We start from the raw sequence: 13034 nt of genomic DNA, 5'->3' as shown, positions 1-13034 counted from the left end.
GAGCCAGGGAGGGATCCATCCTAGCTGGGCAGTGTTCTCAGCACCAGCTGCCACACTAGGCCCCGTGAGGCTGTGGCCACTGGAACCAAGAGTCAAGAGACTGTCCTTTCTTCTAGCCAAGCCTCTATTTACTAATGACTTAGGTAGAGTTCAGAGTTCATTTTCCTTCATGATGGTAATGACGGTGGTGGTGCTGGTGATGATGATGGTAATGAGGATGACAATGAGGGTTACCGTGGTAGTGGCGGTGGTGATGGTGATAGTGGTTACGGGATGGAATGCTGATAGTACCCCAGGTAACATGCTCAGGGCTAGTCACACATTAATTTCCATTGATGGAAGCTACTCTTTTTACCCTCATATAGATGAGTAGAAGAGAGGCACAGAGGGCATAGGTAACCTCCCCAAAGGTCCCTGGGGGCAGAGCTAGGACTTGAACCCAGGAGGTCTAACTGTCAGAGCCTAGATGCTTAAACACTCCATCACATTCCTTTCCACAAAGGTGAAAAGGAAGGGACCAGCTCATCTCCAAGGTATCTTCCATTTCTACCATGCTTTTTTTTTTCTAGGAATGTAGAGACTTTTTAAGCACTATTTGCCAGGCTGTTTTACTGAGGGGTAACTCCCCTCCTGCTGTTTCTCCTTGACCCAAACACAGGTACACACTAAAATATCAACTCAGTGAGGATAAGGATCTGGACTGACTTGCTCAGAACCGCATTCTCAGAGAGGAACAATGTCTGGCACACAGTAGGTACTCAACAAATCGACGCTGAATTAATGACTCCAGAGCTGAGATAAAGCAGGCAGTCAGATGGAGAGAGTTCATGGAATTTTATGATTACACATTGTTTTGAAAGTTAATTGAAGGCAAATACTTCTTTTTCTATCCTGGAAAAATAACTAAATAACTAATAGTAAAGAGCAGAAGAATTTGGCAAGCCTTTTCCTTGATAGATGTTACTTAGGCTCACCATTTCTCCATTCCATTGTCTGCCAAGTATAGGACATCAAAATCAGTAATTATCACATCTGCCAAAACAATAACAATTATACTATAGCAATGGTGACAAAAGGAGTTTATTGTAATTATACCAATATCTGTTTCGAGTTACTCACGCCCATTTAACATTTGCATCAGAATATCTTAGGGCAAGGTCTGCTTTATTGGGTGGAGAGAACATAATTTTCTTTCTGACTAGAGCAGAAAACACACTGCAGAAAACCAACTCAGAGATGCTAAACTTTTCATTAAGAAAAGGTTTTAATACCGTACCCTGTATGAGGCGGCCTCGTGCCAAATCACTCTTTCTGGAGCTACTTACTCAGAGGACAGATGAAGTTGGGAAGAAGATATTACACTGAGCAGCATCTCTAGCAACTGGTTTCTGAGCCAGATTGTCTTTCCAGATGTTTGGCTTCCAGCTACAGAAAGAAAATTCAGATTTGAGAGAAAACGGATGTAAAGAGACATAATATTTGCTGCAGTAAGCAATCGTATTCACCAAATGTTTAGTTCTCCCAGGGATTGGGCCATGGATGGGACTTGAAATTTTGGCCTTGAATTCTAGATTTTCATGCAGTGCTTAAAAAGAATTTCAGGAAAAGTTCCTAAAGTTCCCTTTAACTAAAGATGTTTTTGATGCTCCTCTCTCCCTGTCCCCAGAAAGATCCTAAAAAGGACAAGGTCAAATTTATCTTCCAGTAGAAGAATTTTTTTTTAATTATTAGAGGCTACAACATTTCCTGAGCACCTACTTAGGTGCTGGGCCTTAAGCGAGGCATTGGGGGGAAAGCAGTGATTATGATCTTCGATCTGGGTTCCTGCTCAGTTTCTTTTTAGGCTAGGCCTTTGCTATATCTATGTGGCACTAAAAATAGAGTTTGAATTGAAGCAAGAGGTATATAGGTCCACTGCAAGGAGAAACTACTTCTGAAGTGCTGTTATAACCCTGAAGGATATGGGAATACTGTCTTAATAGAAGATGTTTAGTTAGATACAAATTTTAGAATGAATTCCCTGTGAGATGAAGGATTAACTAAATAATACACTGTTGGCCCATTTGCCATTTATCCACTCCCTTGGTTGGCCAACTGGTTTTACCACCAATTCAGGGCATGCCCATGATGCTATACAAATAGAATTGATGAGGCAGCTTGAAGAAGTGGAGTCAAATTCTCCTCTATTTGAATTCTGACCCAACTCTCACTAAGGTCCTAACCTCTCTGAGTCTCAGTTTTCTCATCTGCAAAGTGGGAACAGTAATCCCTGTTTCTCAGGCTTAATCTAAGACTGAGAAAATTTATCAAGAATGAGAGAGAGGACAAGATGGCGGAGGAGTAGGGGGACACGCTCGCCCTCTCCCACAAACACAACAAAAAAAGCACATCTACAGAAGAAATGACTCGCACAGAACAACAACCAATCGCTGGCAGAGGAACCTAAACTCCAATAACGGCAAGAAATTCGTGACATTATTGGGCAGAACGGGAGAAAAGAGGAGAGTGAGAGAAGGTGAATCCGAGCGGGACGGGCGCTCCCGAAAGGGAACTGCGGAGGAGAAAGGGATCCCGCACCCTGGAAAGTCTCCTACCGGGGGAAAGATCAAACGAACCGGAGGAATCTCCAGATGCAGAGAAGAGTGTAGCAGTAAGTCGGAGTACGGAAAAACGATCAAGAACCCAACGGACCATCTGAACTACGGGCACAGTCACCAAAAATTGAGACGCCTGGGTGGGGGCTGGGCACCGAATCCTCGGCTCCAGAGGTTAGTCCCCGGGAAAAGGCCGGGGGACGCCTGGGTGGGGGCTGGGCACCGAGACCTCAGCTCTGAAGGTTGGTCCCCGAGAGGGGGCCGGGGGACGCCTGGGTTGGGGCTGGGCACCGAGACCTCGCCTCCGAAGGTTAGTCCCCAAGAAAGGGCCGGGGGACGCCTGGGTTGGGGCTGGGCACCGAGACCTCGGCTCCAGAGATTAGTCCCCGGGCTAGGGGGGCGGGGAAGAGCGGAAACTGCTTGGGAGGTCTCTAAACCATTTGACGGGGCAGAGACTGCCTGGGAGACTAGAAAACAAAGCTGTCGCAGAGGAAGGGAGCAATACTCTAGGGGCGGGGAAGTGGAAAGCCGCCTCAGAGGGAACCTGGGAGAAGAGCCTGGTCTGCGCCCGTGCTGGGGAGGGGAGAGAAGAAGGGGTGGGTCCCCATAGAATACCCCCCACGCCACAACAAGCTTACAGGCCCGCTAGCTAGCAGAAAGCTGTGCTTCCCAGTGCATTCCCTCCCCCCACCCCCGCCACCCCCTACGCTCTCGCCGAACCTGGGGCTGCCTGCCATCCAGGAGGGCTGGCCTCAACAATTGCCTGAAGCCTACCACCGCAGGGGCTCTCCCTGCACAGGCCTGCTTGCCCTTTGGAGGGGCTACACTTCCACAGAGCAGCACCAAACACCACCAGCCCCCTAGAAAAGGCCTGCAGCCCAGAAAAGCTAGAACAAGCCTAGCCAGGCCGTGAATAGATCGACCTAATTCTCCGACGGTTTTTCTGAGACGGGCTCCCCCGGGGAGGAGCCTCTTGAGTCTCCAAGGGCCTTGCTACACGCCCAAGACCCCAGGGGGTGCTAAGACCTAGTGGGCCAGCTGCATAGGACTGCCAGCTCCAGGCAGGACCCCCTGCAGCCCAGAAAAGCTGCAACAAGCCTGGCCGAATCGGGAAAAGATCTCAGACGGTCTTTCTGAGTCGGGCTGTCCTGGGGAGGAGCCTCTTGAGCCTCCAAGGGCCCTGCTACCCGCCCAAGACCCCAAGGGGTGCTGAGACCTAGTGGACCAGCTGCATAGGACTGCCAGCTCCAGGCAGGACCCCCTGCAGCCCAGAAAAGCTACAACAAGCCTGGCCGAATCGGGAAAAGATCTCAGACGGTCTTTCTGAGTCGGGCTGTCCTGGGGAGGAGCCTCTTGAGTCTCCAAGGGCCCTGCTACCCGCCCAAGACCCCAGGGGGTGCTGAGACCTAGTGGACCAGCTGCATAGGACTGCCAGCTCCAGGCAGGACCCCCTGCAGCCCAGAAAAGCTGCAACAAGCCTGGCCGAATCGGGAAAAGTTCTCAAACGGTCTTTCTGAATCGGGCTGCCCTGGGGAGGAGCCTCTTGAGCCTCCAAGGGCCCTGCTACCCGCCCAAGACCCCAAGGGGTGCTGAGACCTAGTGGACCAGCTGCATAGGACTGCCAGCTCCAGGCAGGACCCCCTGCAGCCCAGAAAAGCTGCAACAAGCCTGGCCGACTTGGGAAAAGATCTCAGACGGTCTTTCTGAGTCAGGCTGTCCTGGGGAGGAGCCTCTTGAGCCTCCAAGGGCCCTGCTACCCGCCCAAGACCCCAGGGGGTGCTGAGACCTAGTGGACCAGCTGCATAGGACTGCCAGCTCCAGGCAGGACCCCCTGCAGCCCAGAAAAGCTGCAACAAGCCTGGCCGACTTGAGAAAAGATCTCAGACGGTCTTTCTGAGTCGGGCTGTTCTGGGGAGGAGCCTCTTGAGTCTCCAAAGGCCCTGCTACCCGCCCAAGACCCCAAGGGGTGCTGAGACCTAGTGGACCAGCTGCATAGGACTGCCAGCTCCAGGCAGGACCCCCTGCAGCCCAGAAAAGCTGCAACAAGCCTGGCGGAATCGGGAAAAGATCTCAGACGGTCTTTCTGAGTCGGGCTGCCCTGGGGAGGAACCTCTTGAGTCTCCAAGGGCCCTGCTACCCGCCCAAGACCCCAGGGGGTGCTGAGAACCAAGTGAAATCTGCTACCATCGTGGGGTGGACCTCCCAGTCCTGTCTGCCCTCAGGAAGTCCTCCTTTGCTTCAAAGAAACACTGTTAGTCCCATCAACACTCCAGAAAAGCCACACTGCCTCAAAAAAAGATTGACCAACAACGACAGCCCTCAGGAAATATTCCAGGGCAGTGACAAGGCAAACACTACCCGATAACGGAGAGTACAACTCCCTCAGGAGAAAGAAGACAACAAGCAAGATGAAGAAGCTGAGAAACCACCCCCAGTCAAACCAACAGGAGAACTCACCTAAAACAGTCAACAATGAAACTGATCTCTGCAGTCTGACAGACCTGGAGTTCAAAAGAGAAATAGTGAAAATACTGAAGGAATTAAGAGAGGATATGAACAGCAATGCAGATACCCTCAGAAAGGAGCTAGAAAATATAAGGAGGAGCCAAGAAAAACTAGAACATTCATTTGCAGAGATGCAAACTGAACTAGGGGCAGTAAAAACCAGAATGAATAATGCAGAAGAACGAATCAGTGATATGGAAGATAGAATAATGGAAATCACTCAATCTGGTCAACAGACAGAAAACCGAATCAAAAAACTGGAAAGCAATATAAGAGACCTATGGGATAATATAAAACGGGCCAATCTACGCATAATAGGAATTCCAGAAGGAGTAGAAAAAGATAAAGGGATGGAAAATATATTTGAAGAAATTATCGCTGGAAACTTCCCAAATCTAAAGGATACTGGGTTCAAGATACAAGAAGCACAGAGGGCCCCAAACAAACTGAACCCAAACAGACCCACACCAAGACACATCATAATAAAAATGGCAAAAGTTAGTGATAAAGAGAGGATCCTAAAGGCAGCAAGAGAAAAACAGAATGTTACCTACAAGGGAACCCCCATAAGAATATCAGCTGATTTCTCTACAGAAACACTACAGGCCAGGAGGGAATGGCAAGAGATATTTAAAGTGCTCAAAGGAAAAAATATGCAACCTAGAATACTTTATCCAGCAAGAATATCATTTAAAATAGAAGGGGAAATAAAAATTTTTCCCAACAAACAAAAACTTAAAGAATACAGCAACACAAAACCCAGGTTAAAGGAAATATTGAAAGGGCTTCTCTAAACCAAAAAGAAAGGAAGGAAAGGGAAGAAAAAAGAAAAGAAAAAAAAAAAAAAGAAGAAGAAGAAGAAGAGGAAGAACTAGGACTGAGGAAGATACAATCAGAGAGCAGTCACTCAAATAAGCCAGCATACAGATTTAATCATGAATATGCTTCAAACAAAATAAAATTAAAAAGAAAAAAATAAAAGAGTCATCAAAACCATAAAATGTGGGCAAGGGATGTTAGGAGGTAAATAATCCTTTTTGTTTGTATGTATGTCTCTCTTCTTAATTTTAATATAATAATGAAGTGTTTGAACTTACAGGACCATCAGGCTAAAACACACAATTATAGGAAGGGGTTAGCATACTTAAAAAACAGGGCAACCACAAGCCAAAACCAAATATTGCATTTGCAAAAAATGAAAAAAAAAAAATACACTCAAGCAGATAATAACAGGAGACCATCCAACCAAAAAAAAAAAAAAAAAAGAAGAATGGAGAACCATAGAATCAACTGGAACACGAGGATCAAATGGCAATAAATAATCATCTATCAATTATCACCTTAAATGTCAATGGACTGAATGCCCCAATCAAAAGACACAGAATGGCTGAGTGGATAAAACGGCAAAAACCTTCAATATGCTGCCTACAAGAAACTCACCTTAGGACAAAAGATACATATAGATTGAAAGTGAAAGGCTGGGGAAAAGTATTTCATGCCAATAGACATGACAGAAAAGCAGGAGTTGCAACGCTCATATCAGACAAAATAGACTTTAAAACAAAAGACATAAAGAAAGACAAAGAAGGACACTATTTAATGATTAAGGGATCCATCCAAGGAGAGGATGTTACTATCATCAACATATATGCCCCAAACATAGGAGCACCCAGATACATACAACAAATATTAACAGACATAAAGGGAGATATTGATGAGAATACAATCATAGTAGGAGACCTAAATACCCCCCTCACATCAATGGACAGATCCTCTAGACAGAAAACCAATAAAGCAACAGAGATCCTAAAGGAAACAATAGAAAAGTTAGACTTAATTGATATCTTCAGGACACTACATCCAAAAAAATCAGAATACACATTCTTCTCAAATGCTCATGGAACATTCTCAAGAATCGACCACATATTGGGACATAAAGCGAATCTCAATAAATTTAGGAGCATAGAAATTATCTCAAGTATCTTCTCTGACCACAATGCCATGAAATTAGAAATCAACCATGGGAAAAGGAAAGAGAAAAAACCTACTCCATGGAGACTAAACAACATGCTACTAAAAAACCAATGGGTCAATGAGGAAATCAAGAAGGAAATTAAAAACTATCTTGAAACAAATGATAATGAAGACACAACCTCTCAAAATCTATGGGATGCTGCGAAAGCAGTGCTCAGAGGGAAATTTATAGCAATCCAGGCCTTTCTCAAAAAAGAAGAAAGATCCCAAATTGACAACTTAACCCTCCACCTAAATGAATTAGAAAAAGAAGAACAAAGAAGTCCTAAAGTCAGCAGAAGGAAGGAAATTGTAAAGATCAAAGAAGAAATCAATAAAATAGAGACTCAAAAAACAATAGAGAAAATTAATAAAACCAAGAGCTGGTTCTTTGAAAAGGTGAACAAAATTGATAAACCCCTGGCCAGACTCACTAAAAAGAGGAGAGAAAGAACCCAAATCACCAAAATTATAAATGAAAAAGGAGAAATCACAACGGATACAGCAGAAATACAAAAAACCATAAGAGAATACTATGAACAACTATATGGCAATAAGTTTGACAATCTGGAAGAAATGGACAATTTTCTAGAATCTTACAGCCTGCCAAAACTGAATCAAGCAGAAACAGACCAACTGAACAGACCAATCACTAGAAATGAAATTGAAGAGGTCATAAAATCACTCCCTACAAATAAAAGCCCAGGACCAGATGGCTTCACAGGTGAATTCTATCAAACATATAAAGAGGAATTGGTGCCCATCCTCCTTAAACTCTTTCAAAAGGTTGAAGAAGAAGGAATACTCCCAAAGACATTCTATGAGGCCACCATCACCCTCATTCCAAAACCAGGCAGAGATACCACCAAAAAAGAAAACTATCGCCCAATATCATTGATGAATATAGATGCAAAACTTCTCAACAAAATCTTAGCCAACCGAATCCAACAACATATCAAAAAAATTATACACCATGACCAGGTTGGGTTCATCCCAGGTTCACAAGGATGGTTCAACATACGCAAATCAATCAACATCATACACCACATTAACAAAAAAAAAGTCAAAAATCATATGATCATCTCAATAGATGCAGAAAAAGCATTTGACAAAGTTCAACATCCATTCATGATCAAGACCCTCGCCAAAGTGGGTATAGAGGGAACATTCCTGAATATAATCAAAGCCATTTATGATAAACCCACAGCAAATATAATCCTCAATGGGGAAAAACTGAAAGCCTTCTCACTCAAATCTGGAACAAGACAGGGATGCCCACTCTCACCACTGCTCTTCAACATAGTTTTGGAAGTCTTAGCCACAGCAATTAGACAAACAAAAGAAATCAAAGGCATCCATATAGGAAGAGAAGAGATCAAACTGTCACTGTATGCAGATGACATGATTCTATACCTAGAAAACCCTAAGGACTCAACCCCAAAACTCCTTGAACTGATTAATAAATTCAGCAAAGTGGCAGGATATAAGATTAACATTCAGAAGTCAGTTGCATTTCTGTATACCAGCAATGAAGCATTAGAAAAGGAATACAAAAATACGATACCTTTTAAAATTGTACCTCACAAAATCAAATACCTCGGAATACACCTAACCAAAGAGGTAAAGGACCTATATGCCGAGAACTATAAAACCTTAATCAAAGAAATCAAAGAAGATGTAAAAAAATGGAAAGATATTCCATGTTCCTGGATTGGAAAAATCAATATTGTGAAAATGGCCATCCTACCCAAAGCAATCTACAGATTCAATGCAATCCCTATCAAATTACCCATGACATTTTTCACAGAACTAGAACAAACAATCCAAACATTTATATGGAACAACAAAAGACCCAGAATCGCCAAAGCAATCCTGAGAAACAAAAACCAAGCAGGAGGCATAACTCTCCCAGACTTCAAGAAATACTACAAAGCCACAGTCATCAAAACAGTGTGGTACTGGTATCAAAACAGACAGACAGACCAATGGAACAGAATAGAGAATCTGGAAATTAACCCTGACACCTATGGTCAATTAATCTTTGACAAGGGAGGCAAGAACATCAAATGGGAAAAGGAAAGTCTATTCAGCAAGCATTGCTGGGAAACCTGGACAGCTGTATGCAAAGCAATGAAACTAGAACACACCCTCACACCATGCACAAAAATAAACTCCAAATGGCTGAAAGACTTAAATATACGACAGGACACCATCAAACTCCTAGAAGAAAACATAGGCAAAACACTCTCTGACATCAACATCATGAATATTTTCTCAGGTCAGTCTCCCAAAGCAATAGAAACTAGAGCAAAAATAAACCCATGGGACCTCATCAAACTGAAAAGCTTTTGCACAGCAAAGGAAACCCAAAAGAAAACAAAAAGACAACTTACAGAATGGGAGAAAATAGTTTCAAATGATGCAACTGACAAGGGCTTAATCTCTAGAATATACAAGCAACTTATACAACTCAACAGCAAAAAAACCAATCAATCAATGGAAAAATGGGCAAAAGACCTGAATAGACATTTCTCCAAGGAAGATATACAGATGGCCAACAAACACATGAAAAAATGCTCAACATCGCTGATTATAAGAGAAATGCAAATCAAAACTACCATGAGATACCACCTCACACCAGTCAGAATGGCCATCATTAATAAATCCACAAATAACAAGTGCTGGAGGGGCTGTGGAGAAAAGGGAACCCTCCTGCACTGCTGGTGGGAATGTAAACTGGTACAGCCACTATGGAGAACAGTTTGGAGATACCTTAGAAATCTATACATAGAACTTCCATATGACCCTGCAATCCCACTCTTGGGCATCTATCCGGACAAAGCTCTACTTAAAAGAGACACATGCACCCGCATGTTCATTGCAGCACTATTCACAATAGCCAGGACATGGAAACAATCCAAATGTCCATCGACAGAGGATTGGATTCGGAAGATGTGGTATATATACACGATGGAATACTACTCAGCCATAAAAAAGGATGACATCATGCCATTTGCAGCAACATGGATGGAACTAGAGAATCTCATACTGAGTGAAATGAGCCAGAAAGACAAAGACAAATACCATATGACATCACTTATAACTGGAATCTAATATCCAGCACAAATGAACATCTCCTCAGAAAAGAAAATCATGGACTTGGAAAAGAGACTTGTGGTTGCCTGATGGGAGGGGGAGGGAGTGGGAGGGATCGGGAGCTTGGGCTTATCAGTCACAACGTAGAATAGATTTACAAGGAGATCCCGCTGAATAGCATTGAGAACTATGTCTAGATACTCATGTTGCAACAGAAGAAATGGTGGGGGAAAAACTGTAATTGTAATGTATACATGTAAGGATAACCTGACCCCCTTGCTGTACAGTGGGAAAATAAAATTTAATAAAAAAAAAAAAAAAAAAAAAAAAAAAAAAAAAAAAAAAAAAAAAAAAGAATGAGTAACACTGTCCGGGAGAATCTTGTGATAAAAACGTTTTCTAGCCCCCTGTCCAACACAGGAACCACTAGGCTCGTGTGTGTATCAAGCACTTGGGGACATGGCTAGTATGACCGAGGAACTGAATTTTTAGTTGCATTTAATTTAAATTAATTAAAATTAAATTTAAATGGCTACACGTGGCTAGAGGCTCCCATCTTGGACAGGGCGGATCCAGAGGGCCCAGGACAAAGCATCAGTGTCAGTAATTGTCCCTTTCCCATCTGCCGTCGCAGAGGGAATGTGGAACATAATATAGCTGCTATTCTGAATCTGCCTGGGGAGAGAAAGACATAAAGAAATAAATCACAGACCTTCAAAGGAGAGTCAGTCTGAGGGCTCTAGAAGCACAGAGGAGGTGACTGGGCCTTTCCTGTGGGTCAGGGACTGGCCAGTGCAGTGGAGTGAGGAAGGGGTGGGGCCGGGGCAGGGGAGGCCTAACCCGCAGAGGGAATGGCCCATTCAAAGCATGGCAGACAGACCGTCACACGTTAGGACCTGTAACTGCTTCAGAGTGCTGAAACTAGGGCTCATCAGGGAACAATGATTAGGGAAACAAGGGTGGGAAGGATTCAACTCTGAGTGTTGGCCGGGGTTGGGGCATGAAGGTCCCCCCACTTCTGGTCCACAGGGAACTGACTGTCATCTCTGGAGGTTCTGGAAGCCATTCCAGGTTGTAAAGGAAGAACATACAATTTGCTTTTATTTGTGACCCTAATCATGTACCTGTGACCGCAGAAGTTATCACTGGGGAAAAACAGCTTGGCTGCGGGTACCTTCCCCCTCTTTTCTCTCAGCCTTTTGGACAAAATGGCCCCATAGCAGGGCCTCTCAGGGCTGCCATGGGGGTTGTCCTGCTGCCTTCAGATGGGCATCTGGGAAAGGCCTTCTCACCGGGCATGGAGGGGTCCGCGGCTCCATCCACGCAGATCTGCCTCTCATTCACCGACGAAGGCTTGAGGGTGTACACAACAAACAGCCCGATCCTTAAGGCAGAGAGAGAAGGACACACTCAAATGTAGGTTTGGCCTGTGTCTGCTGAACATATTTGAAGGTTTTCTACAAAGATCCACCCAAATGCGGCTTCAATGGGGGGTTCGAGGGGAAACGCGCTATTCTGTTTGATCAATGTGATATTTCCAGAGACTTCCAAAACCTGTCATCAGGTTGTCATCAGAGCAACTAACTCAGGCTCTGCCAGATCAATAGAACAGACAGTGATGAGGTCAGAAAAGGTGAAATGTCCTGCCAGCTGGGACTGTTCTGGCTGGTGAGGATGGCTGTGCTCACAGAATTTCTTGAGTTCTTGGCACAGTAGGTGTGTTTGCACACCAAGGAGCAGTGGACACAGAGCTCTGTTGGGGAGCCTAATGGACCTCTTTTCTCAACACTGGTTCTGATCAGAGACACTCCTAAAAAGTCCCAAAGAAAGAGGACCTGGAGTTCCCGTCATGGCTCGGTGGTTAATGAATCTGACTAGGAACCATGAGGTTGTGGGTTCGATCCCTGGCCTTGCTCAGTGGGTTAAGGATCCGGTGTTGCTGTGAGCTGTGGTGCAGGTCACAGACGCAGCTCAGATCCTGTGTTGCTGTGGCTTTGGTGTGGGCCAGCAGCTCCAGCTCTGATGAGACCCCTAGCCTGGGAATCTCTGCATGCTGTGGGTGAGGCCCTAGAAAAGACAATAAAAGAAAAGAAAAAGGACCTGCCATTGCCCTGAAGGGCAGTGATGCGAGGTTGATAGTGGTCAGGAGAGAGCTGGGGCCTACCTTCCCTCATTCCACAGCCTCAAGGCTCTGCCCTTCCTCCCGGGGGAGCTGATGCAGTACCTGAGCAAGTCCTGGAGACTGAAGTGGCCCCTCAGCTGACAGCCTAGGATGGCAATGATGGTGGGCATCTTGGAGGGGGTGAGGCCTGGCTCATTGAAGAGGAAGACGAGCTTGGGAATAAGCCTCGCCTGATGAGCAACTTCAGCATTCCGGGGTCCTTCCCTGGTGAGCCCAGAAGAGAGGCAGTAAAAGCTTTTACTGGAATGAACCAAATTTGCTGTGTTTCTGCTAAAAAGGTTTTGCAGGCTGGGCTTGCTCTGTAGCCCTCTGACTCCAATGCTCTCTTGGCAACTCATCAAAAGGCTGTCAGACGCCCATCAAATACGTGTCTGCCCAGTGCCAGCGTGGCTCTGCCACCCCCGGAAACCATCTTCAAAGACAAACCCCAGTTATTGACTTTTAAATTCCAAGCCTTGGGGAAAAATAATGCTGGGCTCAGAAAACTCTGAACAGAGAGAGCAGACTGCAGTGTGACCGCGGAGCACTTCCCAAACGCCGGAGCGCGGGCCTCGAAGAGCCTGTCTGGATGTGCACCTTCCTGCCAGCCCCAAACCACAAAGTGGATGAACACGTCACCCGCCTAGAGTCAAAGGGGAGAGAGA

At 45.1% G+C, this 13034-nt stretch overlaps 1 protein-coding gene across 17 annotated transcripts in view; it reads right to left on the bottom strand.

Annotated features, from left to right (window-relative positions):
• Positions 1–13034, bottom strand: part of WDFY4 (WDFY family member 4) — a 289400-nt gene that overhangs the window by 151567 nt on the left and 124799 nt on the right. For all 17 annotated transcript variants that reach the window (XM_084996485.1, XM_084996486.1, XM_084996478.1 and 14 more), the window contains 3 exons: positions 12433–12594; positions 11501–11592; positions 1326–1425 (listed from right to left, as the gene is read on the bottom strand). In XM_084996485.1, coding sequence (XP_084852611.1) covers positions 1326–1425; positions 11501–11592; positions 12433–12594 — 354 coding nt within the window. The remainder of the gene's footprint in view (positions 1–1325; positions 1426–11500; positions 11593–12432; positions 12595–13034) is intronic.

Source organism: Sus scrofa, chromosome 14 (genome assembly GCF_054392235.1).
Source record: "Sus scrofa isolate SSC_HxYL_T2T_F1_AM1 chromosome 14, Sscrofa_HxYL_maternal_Yorkshire_Landrace_v2.0, whole genome shotgun sequence".
Classification (NCBI taxonomy): Eukaryota; Metazoa; Chordata; class Mammalia; order Artiodactyla; family Suidae; genus Sus; species Sus scrofa.
The sequence above is the reverse complement of the archived record's forward strand: the minus strand, read 5'-3'. Positions and strand labels throughout refer to the sequence as shown.